General features: G+C 34.4%; 1 protein-coding gene across 1 annotated transcript in view; it reads left to right on the forward strand.

Moving 5' to 3' along the window:
* Wdr49 (WD repeat domain 49) overlaps positions 1–27898 on the forward strand; it is a 135682-nt gene that overhangs the window by 9862 nt on the left and 97922 nt on the right. The window contains exons 3-5 of the mRNA XM_027942149.2: positions 16096–16536; positions 24121–24294; positions 25147–25321. Coding sequence (XP_027797950.2) covers positions 16096–16536; positions 24121–24294; positions 25147–25321 — 790 coding nt within the window. The remainder of the gene's footprint in view (positions 1–16095; positions 16537–24120; positions 24295–25146; positions 25322–27898) is intronic.

The raw sequence follows: 27898 nt of genomic DNA on the forward strand, positions 1-27898 counted from the left end.
CACCCCTGCTCCCCAACTCCCAACACACACAGGTGTTTGGTTTGGATTTATGGCAAGTCAGTCACAAAAATCATCTGACACTGGAGCATTACTGTCATACCAACAGTATTTTATTTACTTGAACATATTCTCATTGGAGTATTTCTTTCCCATTCCCCAACAACTTCCCAGCTAACTTCACCTCGTATCTGTGGTTAAATATCACTGCCTCAGGAAAGTCTGCCGGTTCAGCACTTTAATAAGATCCTCTTTTAGCATAGTTTCCTGTACATTCCTTTTTTTTAAAATTTTTATCACAAAGGATCTGTTAAGTACAATGGCATTGTTTAAAAATGATTAGAAGAGCCAGAGAAGCTATGAGAAGGAAGTCAGTGTGAGAGGATCTCAACTTAGATACTGAAGGGAAAAACACAGGTGAGATGAGCTTTCTGGAGGAGAGAGCAGGGTGTCTAAGACTGGACCCCAGGGAAATCCTTCAAGGCAGTGAGAAACAACTCTAATTGGTACAAGAAAAAAATACCAAATAGGATTATTTCCTGGAAGTAAAAGGAGAAGCAAACAAACAAATAAAAAAGGAGTAGATCACATATGATTACATTTATTTTTATGATTCCTATTTAATAATCCCTTCATCATTGAAAAATTAGAATATTTTATTCCCAATGTAAGAAATCCAAATTAAGCCTGAAATTCCCCTCTTGCCATGGCTTACCTATATCCATGACATTCTTCCCAATAATTATTTTTAATGCTGTATCTTTTCAGTGCATTTTATGCACTTATACATATATGTATATACATATGTGTATCATATGTAGCTTTATTTTGCATAGAATCTACTTAACTACACTATAGTCTATGCCTTCAAGGGAAAGTGCCAAACAAATAGCTTTGAATCATGTGAAAAGTTACTTAACTTCCTTAGGAATTTGATTTAAAACTCTAATTAAAAAACAAAACTTCCTTATTTCAATTGTCAAAATGAAAGATTAAAAAGATCAATAATATTCACTGTTGGCAAGTAATCAGGAAAATAGGCACAATTGCTAAGACTGTCAGTTGGCAAAGCTTATTGGGGAAGGCAATTAGCTATTATATTTCAGACATAAATATCACGTTTGTTTTTTGAGCTAGCAATTCGATTTCTACAAATTACACTGAATAAATTCTGATATGTTCAGAGAAAGATCCATGCACAAGGATATTATTATACCTTTATCTATAAACTGGAATATTAAAAAAAAACATTCATGAGCAGATAAGTGGATAAATAAATTATGGTGTACTTGTACAACTCATCTGTTAAAAAGAATAAGGAAGACTTTTACAAGATTGCCAAGATTTACTGCTCAGCAAAAATAAGAAAATTATAGAATATTGCATAATACATACTGAAATAAAAAATGTGTATATTTGTGTGGGTGTGTGTATAGGTCTCAAGAATGGAAAAATTGAACTGTGTTTGTAGTGGGGGAAGTCACAGCAAATGGCTTTGTGGACACTTTATGCCATAATTCAATGCAAAGATAAATGTTACTAAAATGTCAATGTACCATAATAACAAAGCATCTGTGGTACTACTCCTAAATGTATGCCTCACAATGCTGAATTTAAATAGTACTAGGTTGTAGATACTTTGTCCTTCTACTAAGTAGTGTTTCTTCATTGGAGTCCTTGGAGTTTTCACATTAAGAGAGAGCCTACAGTGGACTATTTCAGTGTCTTCATTTTACATATGATGAAACAAACATCCAGAATAAAGGATTTGTCATTCTCCATTTGAACTATTGGCAGAGCTGGAACATTGCCCAACATAGTTTGATAGCCAGTTTTTCTCTCTTTTCTCTTAGTAAACAACTCTAAACCAATCTCTATTCAAACATTTTTCTCTAATTTTCCAAAGTTATTTTACAGATTATTATTTTATGCTCTTGGTCATCTTTCTGCACTCTGATCCTCACAAACTTGCTATTATCAGAAAAATTGATAAACATCTCTTCTGCAATGTAGAAAATTTACATTCATGGGGCTGGGGTTGTGGCTCAGAAGTAGAACACTTGTCTAGCATGTGCGAGGCCCTGGGTTCGATCCTCAGCACCACATAAAAATAAATAAAATAAAGGTATTGTGTCCAACTACAACTAAAAAATAAATAGTTAAAAGAAAATTTACATTTATATGGAAAATAATACTTTCAATACATTTATTAATTTGCTCCTTCTTACAACAAATATTTATTGGATGTCCATCCTGTGGAAATTGAAAACCACTTATATTCAGGCTTTCCCTAACAGAGGGGCATACTCAAAGTAAACTTCATTACTTTGTAATTGCTCAGTGCTTTGAGAGGAAGAGGAAAGTGTGGAGGGAGCACATATCTCATGCTTGGGACTGGTCTCCTGGAGAGTTTTTTGTAAGAAGTAACATCTAGGCTATTATCTGAGGGAAGGGCATCACTCTGGTAGGTGGAATGGGGGCTAGGAAAGTAATTTTCTTGAAAGAGAATACAAAATGCAAAGTTTGTACAAAAATAGTATGTATAGCGCACTAAGATATTAATTTGTAGTAAAACAGAGAATTCTTTTGCAAAGGGGAAAAGGAATAATAAAAGGTGACTCTGGATCACGAAAGCCTGAACCATATCAGGAGGGGATTGGGAAGTCAGGTTATAGTCTTGACATTTGTTTTGAGGGCTGGAGAGAGTCATTGCATGTTTCAATCACAGACATGACATAATACGATTGGTATTTTGAAAATGACCTTTATGTTTGTACTTTTTATTTACTTATTTATTTAGTTGTAGTCGGGCACAATACCTTTATTTTATTTATTTTTATGTAGTGCTAAGGATAGAACCCAGCGCCTCACACTAGTTAGGTGAGTGCTCTACCGCTGAGCCACAATCCCAGCCCCTATCTTTGTACTTTTTGAGGATGGTTTGGAAGTAGAGGTGGGTGAGGTTGGAAACAGGAATAGAGTACAAGTAGAAGGCTGGTGCAATGATCTGCCAGTGCAGAAGAGTCTGATGTGAAAGTCAAATGCTATTCAGGAGCTATAAAAAGCAGAACTTGTTGATTGATGGGGTATGTTGAGTAAGGTACCAACATATATAAAGTTGAAAACACAGAAAGAGGAATTTGTTTACTGCCCCCAAATTGTTTTTGTAAATCTCAAACCTACAGAAAAGGGGAAATACAAGTACAATGACTCATCTTTCATCTAGATTCAGCAGTTGTCAAATTTTGCTATATTTATATTTCTACATCCAGATAGATAGATCAATAGATGTATAGATGGCTATAGAAATACAAAATTTTATATCTATTATTTATTTAAAATTGAGTTCCAGGCATCGTAACCAGTTAGTCCTAATTATCTCAATATATATCTACTAGGACGAAGCACATTCTCCTTGATAACCAACTATAATGTCATTATTACACTCAAAAAGTTTAACTTCATACATTACTCAAGAAAAAATTTCATATCAAAACATCTTCAGTTGTCCCAGTAATGTTTTATTATTATTATTATTTATTTTTTAGTTGTAGTTGGACACAACACCTTTATTTCACTTGTTTATTTTTGTATGTGGTGCTAAGGATGGAACCCAGGGTCTCACACGTGTGAGGCGAGCACTCTACCGCTGAACCACAACCCCAGCCCTCCAGTAATGTTTTTTATAGGCTTTTTGTTTTTTCCAATTTCTGTTTACCTTTATTTATTCACTTTGTAAAACACAATTGAATTGTAATTCATGGAGATTTATTTAAAGTCATTTTGGTAATCTGGCTAAAACAGGAAAGAGTTTGTGTATGCTGGAGGCATGTAGGTATTTCTTACATAAATGGAAACTGAATTATTTTTAAGAAGTTACATCTAATGAGAATTGTTGTCTAAGTTCCGTGAATTCACACATAATCTTCAAACATTCACATATGACCTTCAGAATTATGGGAAGAGACAATACATATGCACATTATTGTCATTACACATGTCTTATGCCCTGTTTTAAAAATTTTCTTAAAAATTTATTTATTCTCATTTTTATCCTAATTTTAATTTATTTATTCTAATTTTGTTACATATGACATATATATTACACATATAGAGAACATTTTTTTATGTCTCTGGTTGTACACAAAGTAGAGTCACACCATTTGTGTCTTCATACATATACTTAGGGTAATGATGTCCATCTCATTCCACCGTCTTTCCTATCCCCATTCCCCATCCTTTCCCCTCTCACCCCTTTGCCCTACCTAGAGTTCATCTAATCCTCCTAAGCTCCCCGCCCCAACTCTATTATGAATAACCATACTTATATCAGAGAAAATATTCGGCATTAAAAAATCACAGGCCTAATCGGGATTATACCTTTGCTTTAGGTGATGTTTTTCTTTAATTGTCTTCAATTTTGGCCACTTTTTCTCTTATTTCCTGATGTGGACATTTTGAGGAATTCCTGCCATTTGTTTAGAATATCCTACAATCTGGATTTTCTTATTGCTTCTTCACTGTCAGATTCAGGCTTACTACATTTTGGCAAGGGAATAGCATAGAAGATGTTATGTCTACCTCTTGCATGATATCAGAAATTACATCATGGTAACTTGTCCAAGTATTGGTGATTCTGTAGTTTGATCCTTTGATTGAAATGGGTCCTCTACAGTTATCCACTATAAAAGTACTTGTGGAGTGATACTTAGATATTATGAATAGTCTTCAACACATTTTTACCCATTGACTTGAGCATCAACTGATAGTCTTTGCTGAAAAGAGTGTGTTTAGATTAATAGAAAATGGTGATTTTTATATTTTATTGATCCTTATTTATTGTCAATATGGCTTTTTTTTGTATGAAAGACTTCTTTCTTATCCTCTTTTCTTTGTCTCTCTCACTCTCCCTTTCTCTCTGTTTTGAGTGTTGCCATAGATTCATGGTTTCATTTATTCTATTCAATGTATTACTAGCTCTTACCATCATCATTCTTTCTAATACTAAAATTGAGAAAGATTCACAATGCCACAGAACACTGGCACTTCCATTACTAAAGGTCATCTTACCCATGTTGGCTATGGGACTTTCTTGATGGTTGCTGATTGCCAGGCCACCTTCTGTCATCTTGTCGTCTCCCATTCTCTCTACTTCTTCTTTATGTCACTGTTTTCTTCTATCCCTGTCTGATCAAATAATAAAATTATCAATAAAATAAAAGTACCAAGTTCTTTCTTTTTTAGAGTAGCTTGACCCTTTTTTATTGATTGGTATCTTGCAAATACGTTAGCTTTCATTTTCCCATTAAGTGGGAATCTCAAGGTTTTTTTCTCAAACAAAGATATTCTGGCACTTAACATCATCTCGGTACATTTTCCCTTTATTATATAAGAAGTGAAAAGAGCCCATTGAAATATTTTGTCACAAGATTTTTAGTCTTCTTAGTAAAAGCAGCTTCAAAGGGGCAAGGAAAAGAAACTGGATTGTAATAGGTTTAGTAAGTTGGAGGTGAGCATCATTCCTTCAAGTACAGAGTAGGAAAGGAGATGAAGGATGTGAAACTAGTTAAAAGCAGATGGTGGTGTCACGAGAATATGTTCACTGTTCAGTGACTTCAGTAACTTGATCATGTTAAAGTGCTGGTGAAAAGGAGTCAATAGGGAACAAAAGGATGATGGAAGGAGGGATTCTCTGAGGTGGGGGAGAACATAGGAGAAGTTCTGTCGTCACAGGGAAGAAGAGGGCTGCATACACAGGAAAATCTGTACTCAGGGTTCAAAAACAGAAGTTTCCATCTGATTGATGATTCCTGCTTCTTTTTTTTTAATATTTGTTTTTAGTTGTAGTTGGACACAATACCTTTGTTTTATTTATTTATATGTAGTGCTGAGGACTGAACCCAGGGCCTCACACGTGCTAGGCGAATGTTCTACTATTGAGCCACAACCCCAGCCCCTGATTCCTGCTTCTTTTCATTCTCTTTCTCCTGGTCCTTTATTCCTGTAAGAATTAGGAATCAAATTTCTCTATTAAGAATGAACAAGGAAGTGATATAAACTAGGAATTTGAAGAAAGTGTGGAATGAAACTAAAAGTTCAGCAAAGAAACTTGGAAAGAACCCTAATAATACAGAGAGACCATTTTAGTTGGAGATCATATGTTTGTTTTAGTGACAACTTTTGCCCATTTGTGTGATCTTTTTTTTTTTTTTATATATTTAAAGTAATTGTATTTTATTGTGTCACAATTTATCAGCATGGATATTTAATATAGCTGGTGAATTCCAATTAAACACCACCAAGTTGTTCATGATTATTAGATTATCTGCAAATGCCATAATTTTGTTCTTTTTTAATGCTGAGTAAAATTCCATTATATATATATATATATATATATATATATATATATATATATATATATACCACATTTTTTAAATCCATTCATCCACTGAAGGACATCTAGGTTGGCTCCACAGTTTAGCCATTGTGAATTGTGCTGCTATAAACATTGATGTGGCTGTGTCCCTATAGTACGCTGTTTTTAAGTCTTTTGGGTATAGTCTGGAGAAGAGAAATAGCTGGGTCAAATGGTAGTTCCATTCCCAGATTTCCAAGTAATCCCGATACTGCTTTCCATATTGGCTGTACTAATTTGCAGTCCCACCAGCAATGTATGGGTGTACCTTTTTTCCCACATCCTCGCCAATACTTACAGTTGTTTGTCTTCATAATAGCTGCCATTCTGACTGGAGTGAGATGATATCTTAGAGTAGTTTTGATTTTCATTTCTCTGATTGCTAGAGATGATGAGCATTTTTTTCATACATTTGTTGATTGATTGTATATCCTCATCTGAGAAGTGTCTGTTCAGGTCCTTGGCCCATGTGTTGATTGGGTTATTTGTTTTTTCGATGTTTAGCTTTTTGAGTTCTTCATATACCTTAGAGATTAGAGCTCTATCTGATGTGTGAGGGGTAAAAATTTGCTCCCAGGATATAGGCTCTCTGTTCACCTCACAGATTGTTTCTTTTTCTGAGAAGAAACTTTTGAGTTTGATTCCATCCCATTTATTGATTCTTGGTTTTAATTCTTGCGCTATAGGAGTCTTATTAAGGAAGTTGGGGCCTAATCCCACATGATGAAGATTAGGGCCTATTTTTTCTTCTATTAGACACAGAGTCTCTGGTTTAATTCCTAAGTCCTTGATCCATTTTGAGTTAAGTTTTGTGCATGGTGAGAGATAGGGGTTTAATTTCATTTTGTTGCATATGGATTTCCAGTTTTCCCAGTACCATTTGTTAAAGATGCTATCTTTTCTCCAGTGCATGTTTTTGGCACCTTTGTCTAATATAAGATAATTGTAATTTTGTGGGTTAGTCTATGTGTCCTCTATTTTGTACCACTGGTCTACCATTTGTGTGATCTTTATCCATCAGTTTTTCAGTATCCTGGGTATAGGCCTGGAGAAGATGCTTTTCTAGGACTGATATTTTGCTTAATAATTGACAGATAGCAGATCAAAAGAATGGGAATAATGACTAGAGAATGGTGGAAATGTTGAATCTTTGGTTTAAGAAGGTTGCAATAAAAGGAAAGAGTTAAAATTTCATAGAAAAGTTTCTCTTAGAGTCTTAGACCCTAGTTCAGACTTTTCATCATTTCACTCTATTTTTTTTTTTTTTTTCAGTGCTGGGGATTGACCTAGGGCCTTGTACCTGCTAAGTAAGTGCTATACCACTGACCCAAATCCCCAGCCCATCATTTCACTCTTAACTGATTCAAACTTTGTAAGTAAAATTTAAGTGTATCACTATATAAAACTTTAGACTTCTAATATATAACTTAACAAAATGTATGAGTTAATTGGGGTATATACATTCTAACTTCATATTTTTCTGTTATTCTGGAGAGAATCAGGTTTTATTGAAATCAGTGTATTTACAGTGTGGTTAAAGTGGTAAGAAATCGGAAATCCTTAGTTTTAGGCCTGTTTCTGTCACTAGTGAACTATGTGATCTCATCTATGTGGTCTTTTTAGTTCCCTGGGCCTCAGTTTCTTCTTTTTAAATGAAGGGTTTGGTATAGATTCTCTAAACTTCCTTCCGCTGCAACATGCTATTAATTCATAATCTTATGGATGTGTGAAATTCTTTGCCACATTTTTTAACAACAAAGAAAAGTCGTTTTAAAAATTTATATTTAGGCTGAGATTATTAGATTTCCAAGTGAATATCCATGGAGGTGAATTGTCTGTTGGTTATGCCAGTCCATTGGTCAGATTTCTACCCCCACCTAAGTTTCTAGTTTAGGCAAAAAACAGATGATAATGATGAGCACCAACTTATACATAGAGCAGAGAATTGAAGACTTCCATAGACTTAGAGAAAAATAAAACAATTAGATTTCTCAGGGATCATGATCATCTTTATTTAAAAGAGAAAGATGGATTTATTGATTTTGCTTTCCCCTATAGCTCCAAATCACTTCTAATTCACCAGCTGGGTAAGAAACCTAATTGTTAGATTTTTGGTTTGGGAGAGTTTGATTGTAAACCTTAAATTCAATACCTGGATTTCAAAGCCTGTGTCTTTGTTACTCAGAGTACTCTAATTCCATTCGAATTGGTGAGCTCTTGAGTCATTAATATCACAGCATAAATGATAATTAAAACCTACTAAGTTCATGGAAGCAGGAAGAAACAGTGCTATAAACCTTAGCTAGCAGATAGCCTCTCCTGTTCTTTTGCTCAGTCTCTCACGAATGTTCATTGTAGGTGAAAATTGCAGGGGATGATTTAAACTGATGCATCTGGTTTGAAATAACATCTAATCTTCGGCTCCAGAAGATGTTCACGGGGTTTGACAGCGAATCCTAATACATATTCATGACCAATATGCTTTGTAACCAAGGGAAATTGAGGCAAGTGCAACAGAATGAAGCATGAGAAAGCAGCATGTTAATTTTAAATTTAATTACAAAGAGAGGAGAAAAGAATGTATTTTGATAGTGTATACTCGTTCAGCTGTCATGGAACATTACCCAAAAATCATGCTGAATGTCTGACAAAAGAAATATTAATTTGGGTAAAGTGGTTGCTAAAACTAGCAGGTACTGGAGAAAACAAGATTCTGAGATCATATTATAAGCTATTTTTCATGTAGAGGAAAAAGAAGCATTGATGAATTCCAGTGTTCTGAAATAAAAGCAAAAAACTTACCAACTAAGGAAAAGTTTCTAATCCCTATAAGATTTATGTTTATAGAATGTTTCATCATGTTTAGGAGATGCATTCAGTTTAAAATTAGGAGAAATAATAGTTACAGTAATGCTTGTGACCTTATTCTTTTTGATAACCTAGAACCACGTGCCAGTCAGTGTGACCGACACACCTAGTATCTCCACTGAAGTTCAAGTATTTGAAGTGTTGACTTTGTCTTGTTCAGAGTTAATGCTCAGTGTTTAGAATAGCATTTGACATGGGTCAGGCACCCAATAACTAATCATTGCATGAATAAATAAAAAGGTAAACCTACCTCATGCTGCCTTTTATTATATACATACCTACCATGCATTTACTAATGAATAGATCAGTAGATGGATAGATAAATGCATGGATGAAAATAACAAAGTTCACCATTTCACTTTAATTTCCATGACCTGGAAGCAAATACAATGAATGAGGTTAGTAGTCCTTAGGTCTGTGACATGCTAACCCACTGCCAGGCTGTGACAGAGGAGAGAATATTCAGATTTCTTATGGAGTTGGATTATGCTCTTTCCATAGTTGTAATCTTGGACTTGTATTATTGTCTTGTGCAAGTCCTTACTTATAAAGTAGGAGAAAATAAAGAATCTTTTGTTTCTTCATTTAATCAGTAAATATCATTATAAGAAAGAAATAGGAAAAAAATACATAAATGACATTTTCAAGACTTGGCAGATTTTGAAAGACAGAGTTAAGTGTCTGCTTTGGGAATGTATTGCTCTTTTGTGCCAGAAAGTGTGTAAAAGTTTAGGCTTAGCAAAATTATTTTGTAGCAACAGTTGACAAGTCTTAGGGCTGGGGCTGGGGCTCAGTGGTAGAGCGTTTGCCTAGCATACGTGAGGCACTGGGTTCGATCCTCAACACCACATAAAAATAAACAAAAAATAAAGGTATTCTGTCCATCTACAACTACAAAAAAAAATTAGAAAAAAAAAAGAGTTGACAAGCCTTACAAATACCCAAGCTTGGTGAGGCTCTTTGGTATAAGCAACCTTATACTTTGTTGATGGGAATGTAAATTTTTTCAAGCATTTTGAGAAGGACTTGGCAAGACATCAAAAATTTTAAGAATGTGCAAATGTTTTGTCTCAGCATTTCTGCTTCAAGGGAATTTTTCTCAGAAATTAATTGCACAACTGAGTAAAGATATATGTGCAGGGATATTTGTTGCAGTGTTGTTTACATTGCAATACATTAGGAATAGTTGAAATGTTTAATAATAGAGGCCATAAATAATTGAATGTCCCTGCCATAGATCTCATGATGATAAAGACCAATATATATTGCAAGAGGCACAGTTTTATGGTATGATGGAAGAAAAACAGCATATATATCATTGCATTATTCTGTAAAAGCCGTCATTTCTATTTCTTCCTAGAAAAACTGTCTGGAAGGCTTATCAGTATGGTGAATTTTAATATTTAGCTTAATCTGTATTTTTTGTAGTAAGCATGGGTTATTTGTGCAAAAAATAAACAATATTTGAAGCATATTGGTACCCTCACATGTTACCAATTCAAAACACAGCATCTCTTCTTAATGACAAAAAAACAGCTGTCAAGTTTCTTACATAAGATATATTTTAGGAGTTTTACACTTAGATTTAAAGCTCAGTTTTCATGTAAGTTACAATGAAATCTAAATCTAACAATGCTCAGAAGCTGAAGAGAATTTTACAGAATTCACGCTTTAGAACACACACACACATACACACACAGCTTGCTAGCACTGACTATAGCTGCAGAAAATGCTTTCAAAAGGAAATGATTTTTATAATGTTCTTTGAAAGAGATTCAGGAAGACAGAAAGATTTCCTAAAGGTATAAAGTTGTGCTTAGTGGCACAATCAGCCAGACCTTTTTGAGTATATTAGTCTTCTGGTTCTTATAAGAACTGTTAGAGACAATATCTGGTTATTTTCTTTTTCAATAGTTAAATAGATACAGCAAAATAAATTTACAGTGCTATCTTGGGAAGTGCTGAATAAGAATATGTTTTCTAATTGCTCATATGCTTTTCACTTTCATTGGAAGTGTTGTTTTTTTTATTTATATTTTTTATGTTATTGTATTTTTTATGTCTTTCTTTTATTTATTTATTTTTATATGGTGGTGAGGATCAAACCCAGTGCCTCGCACATGCCAGGCAAGTGTGCTACCACTGAGCTACAACTGAAGCCCCGGAAGTATTATTTTAAGAGGGGCAAGAATACCAATTTCTAATTCATAAAGGTCAGCCAGAATATTGATTAACAGGAGTGAAAAGATATTTATTTGAAAATACTGTCAGGTAGTTTTTATCTGAAAGGCTGACATTCATTTTGAAATGCATTTTCTGTTGGGAAGAAGGTTTTATTAATGCCACAGTAATTAAACTTTCAATTGAAAGGAATGAGAATTAATTATTTGATGCACTATGTTTTGTAATGAAATCAAATTTTGTAAGTTCCTAATAGTTCCTTGTCTATACTAAATATATGCTTGTGAATTTAGCTTGATATGGATATGTCTTCAACAACATATGTTTGAATATAGCTGTTTAATATAAAGATGGTCCTTTATATGAGTTTTCTTATTGGAGCCTCATATAAACCCTGAGAGAGGTTATGACTGCCTCAAGGTTACACAAATATTGTGTGCAAATTCAGGCATAGAATCCAGATGCTAACTAAATTAATATCAATTTTAACAAATGTGCGTATGTTTTTGTGCATATATCAATGATACAAAAATAAATTATTATAAGGAACAAAATAATATAAAATCAAACTAATATGAAATTAATATAAACTCAGAGTTTTTGACAATTAAATCATGGTATATGCAAGTTCATTTTTAGATTGAAGGGTCTCTTAGGTTCTTTTCCATGGGGTTGCCTCTTTCCAAGAATTCCAATGTGGAACCTCAGCTCACCTCACATCACAGTGGACTCCAATGGCACATGGCAAGATGGAATGTTGATCATGAGGACGTGAAATAAATGAGGTTTCTGGGAAAAGGTGAACTTTGCTTTCACAAGGCTCACTTAGGACAGTTTTTGATTTTGAAGAGCAACTGGAAGAGTGTGTACAGTTATCTCATTTTAATCTCAAAACTAATCTATACAGCCATGAGAGCCATGGTCATAGAACAGACAGCCTCAGATTATCCTGTTGGTGGAGTCTCCTCTACATGTTTTTCACCCCCACAAGAAATCTCAGAACCACTCAATTTGCAACAAGCCACCCCTGATAGAGAAGATAGTATAGTAAAATTAAAAATTGACACCTCAGTTTTACACAGATGAGTTTAGGTAAATTCTCAGCCAGTAGTTATTGATGGCAAGATGACTTGATTTATAGAGTTCTTAATATTCTTTAGACCCTTTAGCAAGGAATTAACATTTATTGAGTATAAGTATACTATCAACACATTCAATTTCATGTGGTATATATACCTGAAATTATCCATTAATCCTGATAATAGCACTAAGTTAGTTATCATTATTTATATTTAGGGGTGCATTAACTATGGCTGGGGCTTAGAGTCCAGTTATACATACTACCACACAATCTCTCTACAACAGAGTGAATATGTATGGTAAGATGGAATAAGTGAATTAAGTCTAGTCCCAAAGGGCAAGGTGGAAACCACTGATAAAATGAGTATAAATTGTGCAGTTAATGTAAATCCTTTGTGCTTTTCAGCTTATATAAAAATTCAAATACTGTGTTAGTTAGTGTTTTGTCGCTGTGACAAAATACCTGAGAGAAACAAAACAACTTAGAGCAGGAAAGATTTATTTTGGCTCCTGATTTTAGAGGTTTTAGTTCATAACTGGCTGGTTCCATTGCTATGGGCCTGTGGTGAGACAAGAGCATCAGGGCAGACAGGGTGTGACGGAGCAGAGCTGCTCACCTATTGCAGCTGGGAAACTCAGAAGAAAGGAAGCCACAAGTGATAAGATATGATTGCCAAGGGCATACCCCAGAAGATCCACTCCTTCCAACTAGTTCCACCTCCTACATTTTCCACCGCCTCTCAATAGTTCATCCATTCTCTCAATGGATTTATCCACCCATGAGGTTGCAGTCCTCAGGATCCAATCACTTTGCAAGATTTCCATTTCTAAACATTGCTGCATCGGGGACCAGCCCTTCAATATATGAGTCTTCGTGGAAACTTCATGTCCAAACCATAACAAGAATTTTAACAGTACATGTAAGTAATTTATTCAAGCTAGCATGTAATAGAATAAACACAGGCCACATATTTGTTGAGACATAATGCCTCTTGAAATAATATAGAATTTTTTAGTAATAACAAACTGTGAAAGTTTTAACCAAAAATATGGTAAAAATATGGTTTTATTTCCAAACTTAAAAAAAAAGTAATGTGTGAACAATAGTAATGAAATTGTCATGGAGAGCACAGAAACAATTGGACTTTAGTTTTTAATCAATTTCATAAATCGAGAATATTTTTTCTCTCTTCACCAGTGTATACTGGTATTATTAATGTGCAGAAAACTATGTCGTTAATTGCTTATGGTATTGGGGGGAAGAAAATCTGTTGCCGATGTTATATTCACAATACCATATTCTTGAATGTAAAAAAAAATTGTTTCAATGTCTGTCAGAACATTCTTAGAAATAAAAAGAAGTTACTAGCCCATAGGAAGAAAATGCACTGAGATTCTGCTTTAAAATGTTGTTTTATTAATGATATTATAATATATGTGAGATTGATTGATGCCATTATGTAATAGTTTAAAATAAAGATCAACATTGACTTAGTTTTCAAAAACAGTTTGCAGTTTGGGTTCAAATGGAGTGATTTTAGGCCCAGATTTCTTTCTCTGTGCTAAATCTTTCTCTGCACTAAAATCTGGGTCACTGAAAAATTATCATCAATCTAAACTTTCTAGACTAAAAGATAATTTAATAAGGATAAGAATGATAGACTACTGCTCCTCTTTTTTTTTTTTTTTTTCATACAAAGAATTGAACTCAGAGGTTCAACTACTGAGCAGGATCCCAAACCCTTTTATTAAGAGACAGGGTCTCACTGAGTTGCTTAGTGCCTGCTAAATTGCTGAGGCTGGGTTTGAACTAACAGTCCTCCTGCCTCAGCCTCCCAAGCCACTGGGATTATAGGCATGCACCATTGAACTGGGCAAGATTGATACATTTCTGATTAGCTCAAAGGGCCTGATGCTAATTATTTCTTAGAAAATTAATTTATTTAATTAAAAGCCTGGACTAAGCTCTATTAAACATCTGATTACCCAGTTCTTGCACACATGATACCTCAATTAATCCTTACAACAATTTTATCATGACTGATACTGTGATACCCATTGTACAGATGTAGGGATGTTCAGCAATGAAGTAGCTTGCTGGTAGATTTTACAATACTGGAAGAATCAGGATAAAACCTACATCTGTTTGACCAGCTGGGTAATATGCTGCCTCCTGGGCTGTCAATCTTGACCCTTTGCTCCAGGGTAGTAGGAAAAGTTGATTGACTCATTGCAAATTGCAAAAAGAAGCTTATCAATATTAAGCAGTATACTTATCAAAATATAATCATCATTATTCATGGATTCCTATTTGTGAATTTATCTACTTCTAAAAATATGTTTATAACCCCAAATCAGTACACATGGTACTTTCATGGTCCTTTGCCATCATGTGAAGACTAGGGAAAAATTTGAGTATCCGAATGCACACGTTTCAATCTGAGGTCAAGCAAGGCGACCCTCTGCCTCTTTGTTCCAGCTTTCACACTGTGAATAAGCATCCTTTCTCCATCTACCTAGTGCCATCTTTTTTCATTTCTGTGCTTTTCGTTGATGATTTTGCTATTTTAAAGGACCCCCAGGTGTAGTGGCAAAGTGCTTTTTAGCATTTCAAAGCGCAAGAAGGCTGTGAAGTGCCTTACTGACAAAATCCATGTGTTAGCTTCATTCAGGCAAGAGTTACAATGGTGTTGGCTATGAGTTCAATTGTGATGAATTTACCATAATATTAAAAAAAAGAATCTTTAAACAAAACTACACATAAAACAAAATTATGTATTCAGCTGCTTATGAAAATGGGGTGACCAGAGGACTGCAGAAACCTGATCCTGTGTTCCCCCCTGTAAAACAGTACTTCAGTATCTGCTAGCTTATACTCTATAGAACATTAGCACGAACAGCAATCCTCAGAGGTCTGTGGTTTCATTGTTTCTGTAATGGCTTGTTTACAGAAGTGGACTTATTGCACTTGGATTAAAGTTTCACCACAGTATAATTTCACTGACTGAGCTAAAGCCTCTTGGGAGATTCACTCATTTTCTGTGAAGCACTATATTAAGTTGCTAATGCTGCTGTAACAGATTATCACAAATTTGGTAGCTTCAAAATGAAAATTTATTAATTTGCTGGAAGTCAGAAGTCCAAAATGGGTTTCACAAGGCTAAAATCCAGATAGTATCTGGGTTGCAGGAGGGCTCCAGCAGGGAATCCTTTCCTCTCCTTTTCTAGGTTCTAAAGGCTGCCTGCAGTCCTTGGCTAGTATCCCCTCACCCGCCACCTCTTCTTCCACTGGCACACCTTCTCTGACTCTCCTGCTCTCCTCTTCCAGTTATAAAGATGTTTATAATTGAAGATGTCAGCTTCTAGCCCTGGAAATAATTTGTCCTGTCACCCAAATTCACTTAAATATGATATCACTATAAAGTAAAAGACATTTTTCTTTGCATCTTGGAAGAACTGTTAATTAAAGCCAGTGCTGGGGGTAGCATGATGCTCTTGTACCTGTGGATGCTTTCACTATGGTCTTATTTATTTATTTATTTTTCCATTCTTAGTCTCCAGACCCAAGGGAAACCATTTGTATGTCCAGAGAAGAATTCATGCATAGGATGACCGAGATTGTTGGTTGGGGCCAAGCAGAAGAATATGGAGAGCTCTTTGACAAAGTGGATGTGGCCCGGGAGGGCTTCATTAACTGGGACAAGCTGACTTCATTTATCCTGTTATCACTTTATGAGAAAGATGCACGGACAAAGGCAACTGTGGTTCCCCAGTGGAAGGACCTTGAATTCCTCCCAGGAAAACACAAGGACACCATTCAAAAAATAATTTTCTTAAAAAGTTCAGGTCATTATCTGACTATCAGTAAAGAAGGCTTATTAGGAATCTGGGGAGAAAATTTAAAGCTACAAGAAACACTTCCTATCACTTCAGATGCCACCAAACTGAAACACCTGTGGGTGACGTGTCTGGCTTCTCTGGAAAATGTAAACAAGGTACAAAGTCTTTACAAATAAATCTCTCTGTTGTTTTATATCATTTATTTATTTTCAGTGCTGAGGATGGACTGAGGGGGAAAATGGGGGAACAGGGCTTCTGATCAATATCAAGAGTAACCCCAGGAGTGACAGAGAGCTGCATTACTCTTGGTGCCTTTCATCTGACTTGGAGGGAATATAAGTAGAGCCAAGTGAGCTGCTCCAGTTCCTAGGCTGTTCTCTTGGGTACCTTAAAATGATACCACTGATAAGGACTCAGGCTCTGGATCTCTCCCACATGTGTGGCCATGCTGCTGTTAGCTTAAAGACCACCACTCCTTTCCCAGTTTGCAGCAGAATCATGGATCCACATGCAGGCAATTATAACATATGGTACAGCTTAAAGCAATTATGGGGACATGGTTATCTGATTTGACCACTGTACTAGTCAGTTTCTTAATTCTAATAGATAGGGCCTACTCAGTCCAAATATCTCTGCATTCTTAATATATTAAACAGCAAATAGTAAATTTTATTATGAACAATTTTAAATGCACACACAAGCAGAGAGAATAGCATTAAGGATCTATTGATGTATTCTGGATCCACCCTTATAATCATCTTAAAGTCATGGCTAATCTTGTTTCATATATGCCTTCCTGGTTAAGATCCAAAGTACCAAATCATTTCATCTATAAATATTATATTCCCCTAATTGTCTTATGATTTTAAATATTTTGTTTGAATCAAGATCTAAGGTCTACATATTGTGAATCGTTCATATATCTTTCCCCGCCCTCCCATCACCCCTTTCTCTTTCTCTGTTACTTTATTTATTTATTTGCAGTATTGGGGATGAACCGGGGCCTTGGGCATGCTAAGCAGGCACTTTATCACTGAGCTACATACACCCTCACCCGGATATGTCTCTTTTGATCTATGCATTTTCCTTCATCTCTTTTTCTTTCTTGGATTTTTTTTGCTATTTCAACTGCACTTGTGTTAAAGAAACTTGATATTTGTCTTTGAGAGTTTCCTATATCCAGCAAATCAGTAGTCAAGTCTAAGGCCCCAACCAGTTTCAGATTTGTTTGCTTCATTTCATTCAGGAGGTACAAATGCCTGATTCTTTTTATGTTTGGGAATGTTAACATTTAAAGCCAATTCTTTCTAGACTCATCCACATATTAGAGGTTCCCAGATGATGATATTCTAACGTTGTCATTTCTTCTCCGTTTATAATATGGGATTCCTGTATAGAAAGAAACTTCTCTCATGAATGACTTAGTTATCATGCAGGACAAATTGCATAAGACAGGACAAATGCCCCGTTCTTTACTTTTATTTACCAGTTTTCAAAATAATGAGCTGTTTTGATATCCTCTAAAAGGATCCAAAGGGTCTGTGCATCTAATAGATGAACAAAGAGTGCTAATATCATTATTGTTACTGATAAATTTGAAAATTCATAGGTTTTAAAAAGTTGATTTTTAAAAAATCCACTGAATTATTATCTCCTGCAAAAACCATACCCTCTTTACACAGTAGGAACTAACACAAGTTATCTTCTGAGTCTTTTTATAACTATAACAGTCTTTGAAAGTTTCATTGCTTCCTGGTACGACAAGATGTTCCAGGATTGTCTTGTATATTTCCTGTGCCAGACCTAGAATCAGCCATTTCTCTGAAAAGTCGGGTTCTTTTTAGTAGGAAGTGTATGCACTACTGCCTGGAACCATAAAAAATCAGTGTCACTAGCTTCCTATGGAACATGCCCTGATTTTCTACTCCTTTCAAGATCACCACCAAGTTCCTAATAGTCCCACTTTAACGATGAGAGAGTGATCAAGAAGTCGTTAATCTTTTTTGGGACCATGGGATGCAAATAGTGTTGCCACAACTTGTGCACCGAGACAACTGGTGTTCAGAGCCTGTGCCTTAGTGTCTTCACTGCCTGCACAGTGGCTGCTGGTATTGTATCCATTTCTCTGCTAAGGATTCAGTACTAAATCTTAAAAGGATTAAAAGACAGTTTAAAAGATTAAAACACAGTTCTAGTCTAGATTACATTTGTGTGCAGCATTCTGTTATCATCATATGCTATTCGTCTTGCAGGGTTTCTTCTTCTTAGGACTGATAACTAAATCTTAGCCTGTCCTTTGTAGTCACTCTACATAGAATCTTCATATTGCCTTTCTGTTAAACAGTTTCATTGAGGCATAAGTAACAAACGATGCTACCAATATTAAAAGTGCCCCAAGTTGATAGTTGTTAATATATGTATGTACCCAAGAAAAACTAACAGCATGACAAAGATAATGAGCAAATCCATCACTTTCAAAAGTTTCCTGGCACCCTTTGGTAAGCCTCCCACCCCATCTCTTCTTGTCAGGCAAGCACTGATCTGTATTCTGTCATTATATATCAGTATGCATCTTCTAGAGTATTATATAATTGTCATACTGGATGTACTCCTTTTTTTTTTGTTTTTGGCCTAGATTTTTAAATTTGACAAAATTATTCTGAGATTTCTTGTGTTGTTAGGTGAAACCATAATTTATTTTTTTAATTACTCTTTATCTTTCTGTCATGTGGATGTATAGCATCTCCTTATCAACACTAGATAAGATCAAGTATTGTTCTTTCTTAATTTTAGCCATTTAAAAAGGTTTATATTGGAATATTGTGGTTTTAATAAACTTTTATAATTACTAACCATGTAATTTTCATATGCTTATTGCTACCTATATATCTACTATGGTTAAGTTTCTGTTTAAATCTTTTGCCCATTTTTATTGGATTTCTTTTCTTGCCTTAAAATAAATCCAGTGTGCTCTCTCTCTCTCTCTATATATATATATATATATAGTAGTTGTAGACGGACAGCATGCCTTTATTTCACTTATTTATTTTTATGTGGTGCTGAGGATCGAACCCAGTGCCTCACATATACAAGGCAAGCGCTCTGCCACTGAACTACAGCCTCAGCCCAGATTTATTTTCTTATTGTTGAGTGTTTGGTATTCTTCATATATTTTGGGTGTATAGATTCATCAGATGTAGACTTTACAATATCTCATCCAATCTGTGTTTTGTCTTTTTATTTTCCTAATACTGCCTTTGGTTATTTCATTTTCAGGTTGTTTATTGGATGAAATACAACAGATTTAAAAAACAAAAACAAACACAAACACAAACCAAATATATATCCTGCAATCTTGCTGAACTTATTTTTTTGGTCTTTATATTTTTGTGGTTTTCCTGTAAGATTACGTCATCCATAAATGAAATAATTTAAATCTTTTCTTTCCAAACTAGATATATTTTCTTTCCCTTGTCCAATGTCTGTGGGCAGAACCTCTGGAACCATGCTGAATAGAGGTGATGAGAGTACACATTCTAGTCTTGTTCCTGAATTTAGGAGTAATGCATCCAGTTTTCCACCATTAAGTATGATAACAGCTGGAATTTTTTTTTTAATTGTACATGGTCTTTACCAGAAGTAAGTTCCCTTTGATTCCTGGCTTATTGGTTTTTTTTTTTTTCTTATGAAAATATGTTGAATTTTGTTAAATTCAATTTTTGCTATTTCTGTGATAATGTAGTTTTCATACTTTAGTCTATTAAAATGGTTTCTTAGGTTGATTTTTTATTTGTTCTTTTTAGATATACATGACAGCAAATACATTTTGACATATTATATATATATATATATATATATATATATATATATATATATATATGGAGTATAACTTATTCTAATTAGGATTCCATTCTTGTGTTGCACTCCGTAATGTGGCGTTTCACTATGATGTATTCATATGTGAACATAGGAACTTTATGTACAATTCACTCCTCTGTCTTTTCTATTCCTATCCCCCATTCAGCCTCTTCATTTCCCTTTGTCTAATCCACTGAACTTCTATTCCTCCTGTTCCTCTGTTGTATCTTAGTATCCACATATCAGAGGAAATATTCAAGCTTTGTTTTTTGGGATTGGCTTACTTCATTTTGCATGATAGTCTCCAGATCCATCCATTTTCTGGCAAAAGTCATAAAGTCATTCTATTTTATGGCTGAGTTATATTCCATTGTGTATATACACCACATTTTCTTTGTCCATTCATCTGTTCAAGGACACCTAGGTTGGTTTGATAGCTTATCTAGTTTGAATTGAGCTGCTATGAACATTGATGTGGTGTCACTATAGTATGCTGATTTTAACTCCCTTAAATATAGAACGAGGACTGGGACAACTAGGTCAAATGGTGGTTCCATTCTTGATGGTTTGAGAAATCTCCATACTGCTTTCCAGAGTGGTTGTACTAATTTGCAGTCCCACCAGCAATATGAGCATACCATTTCCCCCACATCCTGGCCAACATTTGTTGACGGTTCATATTTTTTATTTTGAAAAGTATCTGTTTAGTTCTTTTGCCCCCACAGCGTGGCTGCAAAGTGGCTCCTTCCTCTGTGCTCTGCAGGCAACTGAGAGAGATGAGCTTCTTTCTCGTACAAGCATAGTTTGCATCACATCATTCAGGTTAGTCCAGAAGGGTCTTCAATCTTTGATCTCTTCATACCCAGATATGCCACAGGCCTGCTAAAAATGCAGGTTCCTTTAATTCCCTTATCCCTCCACTTTGTTTCTGGGGAACCACTCTGGCTGGTACAGGCAGCAGCAGCAGTGGTGGTGGCAAGGAGGATTTCTTCCTTATTTTACTTTAGAACCATAGAACATAGGCCATAGAACATCTAGGAATGGACCATCTCTATTCTGCCATCTTCCTCTACCCCCCTAGATTGAATTTTGTATGTTGAAAAACCTTACATTATTAGGATAAATATCTCTTGGTCATACTATGTAATGTCTTGGTGTGTTTTGCTATATTCTCTTCGCTAGTATTTAGTTGGGTATTTTTACATCTATATTCACAAGGGTTATTGGTCTTTAGTTTTCTCTTATGGTGTGTTTGGTTTTAGTAGTAGGATAATACTGACCTGACAAGGAGATTTTATAGGAAGAATCTGAGAAGAATTGGCATTAATTATTCTTTAAACATTTGGAAGAATTTATCAGTGGAGTAATCTTCACTGCAATATTATTTGTGGGAACTTTGTTTGTTTACTCTGATTCAATCTTATTTGTTATAGTTCTTTCTCTTTTTCTCTGTGTTTTGGTTAGTCTAGCTAAAAGTTGAAAAATATTTTTGATCTGTTCAAGAACCAAGTCTGGTTTTGTTGATTTTCTCTATTGCTTTCCTATTCTCTATTTTTTAGATGTTCCAAACAAATTTTTATTATTTTTTCCCTTTTCTTAATTTAGGTTTAGGTTTTTTTTTTTAAATTTAATAAATGCCAGCAATCATTGACTTTATTTTGTTCTCTCAAGCTATTGATTATTTGGGCATATGGTGAAGCAGGAAAGGAAAATCATTTTCAGTTCACAAACTGCATTAATAGTGCAAAATCAAACCGCACTGACACTGTTAATTGAAGATACATGTTTAACATGCATTTGTCAGCACCTGGTAATGTCCTCTTCTTTGCCTGCTCTTGGGACAGACCAGCATTATGTGAGCAACAACACCTTATTGGTTTTCATGTGGCTTATGTGATGGTTTTGGTACAGTGAAGAGCAGAATATAATCACATTTCTCTATCCAATTATCCTTTCATAAATAATATTAAGATATTTAACATAATATCTTTAAATAGTAGAATTAATAGTTCCATTAAAGAATATATGAAAACAACACACATAGAATATACACACAAGAACAATTTTGTACCTTATACATAGTTAAAACTCTATAACCTTTGTTTTTCTTTTGACATGATTAAAATGTCCCTTTCTATGTCACCTGAATATATCTGCCATCTGTCTTCCAAGGATGACTCTAGGGTTTTGGGTCAGCTTCCTTCTACCTTTTGGAAATGTGGTTCATTTATACTCTGATTGCTATGTGTTTTATCAGTTGATGGAGCTAATTAAAGGGATGCCTCATTCTGTCTCTTGATATATATATATATATATATATATATATATATATATATACGCATATATAATTTTTTGTTATTAGCTATACATGATAGAATGTATTTTACATAATGGATTATAACTTCTCATTCTGGTTGCACATGATATGGAATTACATTGGTTGTATAAGTATATATGCACATAGGATAGTAATTCATTCTGCTGTCCTTCCAATTCCCATTCCCCTCCCTTCCCTTAATTCTGCTTTTTCTAATCCAAAGTACTTTTATCCACCTCCCCACCCTTTTTATGAGTTAGCAGCTGCATACCAGAGAAAACATTGGACCTTTTATTTAGTTTTTACTTCTTTTCTAGTTTCTTACCTGAGAAGTTAGATTACTGATTTGATATCTTTATTTATACTGGTGTTTACAACTACAAATTTCAATCTAGGCACAGTTTTTATTGGATTTCAGAAGTAATTGCAGTTGCGTTTTGTTTTCTTTCATTTTTTTTCTATTTTCTTGTTGCTCTCAGTCCATTTGTTCTCTTCATTATTGCAAGTGGGGAAATTGTTGAAATGCTGATTTCTCTTTCCAGCTCTTTTAGTTTTTGCTCCATGTATTTTGGGGCTCTGTTGTTAGAAAAATGCAAATGTAAATTCTACCTGTCAGTAATTATATTAAGTCTAAATCAATCAAACGGTATGATTCTTTACTTGAATAATTTATACATGTTTATTGATATTCTCTCTTTGATGAGATATCTGTCTCATAAATTTAGTTATTTAGATATTGTTTCCTTTAGTTGTTTTGGCTATTTAAAAATTTATATTAAATTTAATTTACTGTCTTTTTAAAAAAATCATTTTATCCCGGAACTGGGAATCCAACTCAGGGCTTCCTGTACCGTATGCAAGGCAGGTGCTTTGCCACTGAGCTATATCCCAGCCCAAATTTAGACAATGTCTCATTAAGTTGCCAAGGTTAGCCTTCAACTTGCCTTAGCCTCCTGAGTAGCTGGGATTACAATGTTTGCCACCAAGCCTGGTTTCTTTATTGCTTTAAAATATTTATAGTATCTGAGTTAACATATTTGTCTAATAAATCCAACATGTGACCTTCTATAGGGATCATTTCTATTGACTGATTTTTAAGTTAATCATTTGCCCTTTAAAAAATAGTCTTTAGGATTTTATATGACTAAGAATAAAACTCCTTACAGTTTTATCAATTGATTTCTGTGAGCATTTCTATTTACTTCATAAAACATGGTTAGTAAAGGTTTGGGTACGATTGTGGGATGCTATAGCTCTCTCTGTATTGTCTTTCCCATGTGAAGGGCTTATCTAGCCTCCCAAGACAGAAGATGTTGGTGGTTGTGTGGAGTAGAAATAGGAAAAAGTTTGTTCAAATGCATTTAATGGAAAAAATTTCTTTTTTGGCGATAGTCCAAAGTTGGAATAAAGTTCATGTGTGCTACTGTGCTACATTTCCATATTGCTGTTAAAGACTTTCAGGAACGATGTCTGATTTGGAGATCAGATTTGTATATCTGCTTTGCATATTGATTTCACTAAATCCATCAGAAATACTTGCTAATTTTTTTTTCTGCTACTTTAGATTGCAGTGGCTTTTACAAGTAAAGAGATTTGTTTCTATGATCTGCTGTCCAAAGAATTTCCTTGTCAATATAAACTCCAAGGCCTGAAAGGAACACCAATTTGCATGGATTATTGGTGTGATCCTCTTGATGCCAATGAATCAATTCTTTCTTTTGGGGACATAACTGGAAAGGTAAGTGAGTGAGGGATAAGACTGAACAGTATGGGATATAATCACCAAACTGTAGCTCACGCTATCAATTAAAATGGCATCAGTGTGATCTCCTGATTGAACTACATTATCAATTATAAAGTCACACATTTGGACATAAAGAGATATATTAGATTATAATTTATCTTCTTGCTTATACAATCAAATCTTTACTGTGTTTTTTTTTAGTCTGTGTATCACTGCATTTCACTCATTCTTTAAAAAAATCTCACTAAGTATATACCATAGAATACTTAATCTAACAGATCCTAATTTTAATGAATGTTTAATATGAAATCTCTAAACTTATCTATCATAAGTCTTTCAAATGAACTGTTCTGATTTTCATTCATAAGATTTTGAGATTCTCAGGGCCAGTCAGCTAGGGATTGCTCATTTTTTATATCATGCAATTAAGGGAGAGATGCATAGAGGAGTAACACTGAAATCAAGACACTGGATTCAATGATTTCTTGCTTCTTATCAAATTCCATGTAACAAGTGAGAAATTCTTATTTACTGAATGACACTAGAATATGCCAGGGACCTCTCAAGTAGCTTAATTTGAACAATTTCCTTTCCTAATTTTGAAAGCTTTTCATTCTTGCTGTTTTAAAAGACAAGAGTACTTAAAAGCAATAATAAACTATTCTTGGAAATTGCTTTGCCAGTCTTATAATTGTTCTGTCTTTTACTATACTTGCCTATATTCTTTCAATATTATTGAAGACCTTCTTATTAATTCATTATCTGTTCCTTATTAATCATAAAGAACCCAGAATCTTCTTGCAGCAATCACCCTGCCTATGTTTGTTTTTCTTTCAATGACTTAAGGTCCAAGCAATTGTTTTCACGGCAGCCTTGATCTCCCTGTTTGAACGGCCTGCTAGTTCATGTGATGACAAAGAAGCCACCATGACCATTAACTGGGCAGAGCTGCTTTCCGGATGTCACAGATGTTGCCATATTTTAGGACATAAACTTCACCATGGAGATTGGGTCAGACAAGGTACTAAGTTTGAACAGTAATGAAAGAAAACAGTCACCTTCGACTTCTACATTTATATTCTTTGATGAAAATGTTTCACACAGAATGTTTAAGTTTAGAAACCCAATAATTGGTTCTCTGGAGGATTTGGTCTGGACTCTCTGCTATCCTCTGAACACTAGCAGAAATCACTTCTTTCCTTCTAAAATTTATGCTTCATACAATTAATTCAGGTGAACTGTGAACTAAAGAAACCCCAAGAGAAGAAAGAAAATTGTCATAGAATCCATTTAGCTTCAACCTGACTCTGATCATTCAGGGCTGCTAAATAAAATAATTTAACAAGGCCCCTTACAGTCACACTTTGGTTTTCTTTATGTTCTTATGGGAAGTATATTAGCTTGACTGCTTTCATAATGAAATTGCCTTAATTTTCTTTTCTTCCATTTTTTGATATATAGTGACATGAATTTCTTTCATCTAGAGTACTTCAGCAGTAATTCTCTCATGGAATAAGATTATTTTATAAATTAGCATCTGTAGCATACCACAACTTCTTTAAAGCTGAGTCACCAATGAGTGAATTAGTTTCATAATATGTTTTAATTTCAAAAAATTTGTATCCGGTGTTCTAAGAATCAAATGTGCACTATATGTACTGATATCTTGGTACAGATACTAAGGATTGGTACAGATATAAGGATTATGTTAACTTTTTCACTTCTAATTTGCTACATTAAGAAATACTCACTAAAAAGAACTTTAATGAGATTAATGTTATTGGTCTGTTCCTGACGTAGTTTGAAGAAGAGGCAGTTCAAGTGAACCCGGCTGTTGGTTTTTGTTAGTTTAACCTTCTTTGGGTTTTAGGAACTTGGAACTAATTCTCTAATGTATGCCCACAAAGATCTTATCCTACGTGAGGAATTAGACTTTTTGCATTTTTCTTCCACAAAACTTACATCACGTTTTTTTTTATAACTTCCATCCATCTATCCTTTAACTTTGACATGATAGTACTTGGGGGAAATACAAAAGATGATGTGTTTTGGTCACTTGCTAAGTGTGACAGGCACAAATGATATGTTGAATCTTCTGAAATAAGAATTAGTACTAGAAATAACTAAATAGAGCTATTGCAGCTGCTTCCAAAAAACGTTACATTTGACACATAAACCCCAAATGAGACTATAATAGTAAAGCAGGGGTTCTTATAGTGGATTCTCTGAAGTTGAGTGTATTATTTGAGTTCCATGATCTTAAATTAATGTGGATAAATAAAGAGAAGTAGCTCATTTGATGCTTTTGAGAAGGTTGAGGATTAAGCTTTGAAATCTGTCAGTGAACATTTGTCTTTTAAGATGCAGAACAAGAATTGTTCTCTAGGTCAATGTGAATTTGCTACTTACTAGGTTTCCATCATCTTGTTCTGATCTTTGGTTTCTTTATCTGTTGATAAAGAATGTAGGAATATAGCTTAGTTGAAGCAGAGATTATATTTATAATCTAAGGAATCCAATGTGAGTCTGGTCCCTAAATCATTGCATATTAGGAAATAGCTACAGATGTCTAATATACATACATGTGCAATTAAATATACATTATTAAAATCTTTGCTGTCTTACCTGGATTGCATATTTACTAGCTCTTTGAATCAAATTGCATTTTAATCAAGTAAATAATCTTCTGGGAAAGTAGCTGAAATACATTTATGTAACAATATATATTTCTAAGAATAAATATGTGTGCATACTTATTTTAGCCAGTTTATTTGAATTATGGAATTGAAATACCAATCAATCAGAAATTATTTATTGATATTCTATGTGCTCTTAAAAAACTATCTTAGGCATTTGAGAATGTAGAAGAAAGACTAATTATGGGCTTAACTCTCAATAAGATTAATATCTGACATAAAATTAACACTAATATAAAATATTTCATTAAGTCATTGTATATGGTAATGAATATTTACTAAAAATTTAAACAAAATTTTGATTTGCTGTAGTTCTTAAGAAAGAAAAGCCTTCCAGAGCACCAAGATGAGCAGAGATTTATAAAGAAAACAAAACACAACAACAACAAAAATAAAAATTAAAAAAGAAGGAACAGCTATGAGGAAAAGCTTCAGAGATACAACTTAAAGAAGAACTTAAAGGATGGGGAGATGGTGGAAAAAATAGAGAACATGATGAACTTGAGTAAAGGAAGACAAGAGACATACTTGGCAGAGGGAGGATTGGACATGAATAGAACAGACTGAGTACTGAGGAAATAAAAGTGAATAGATAGATCAAACGGGGACATATGTGGTAAGATCTTAGCAATCAGGCCGAGTTCCTATTTGGTACAGAATGAAATAGCAAGGCATTGAAGGTTTTTGAGGAAATTTAGACAGATCTGATGCAGACGGCATTTAGGGAAGGTGTCTTTTGTAGTTCTATACAGCACAGGTTGGAGGAAAAAAGAACTCACAAAAAACAAAAACCACAATCAGACTGGCTCATTAGAAGGTTTTTGATCCTGAGAAAATGGAAATTGTAGAGCAAAGACAGAAGCAAGCTATCTTCTGAACCAAGAATCTTCTGGATTTCAAGT

This window comes from Marmota flaviventris, chromosome 8 (assembly GCF_047511675.1).
Source record: "Marmota flaviventris isolate mMarFla1 chromosome 8, mMarFla1.hap1, whole genome shotgun sequence".
In the NCBI taxonomy this organism is placed as follows: Eukaryota; Metazoa; Chordata; class Mammalia; order Rodentia; family Sciuridae; genus Marmota; species Marmota flaviventris.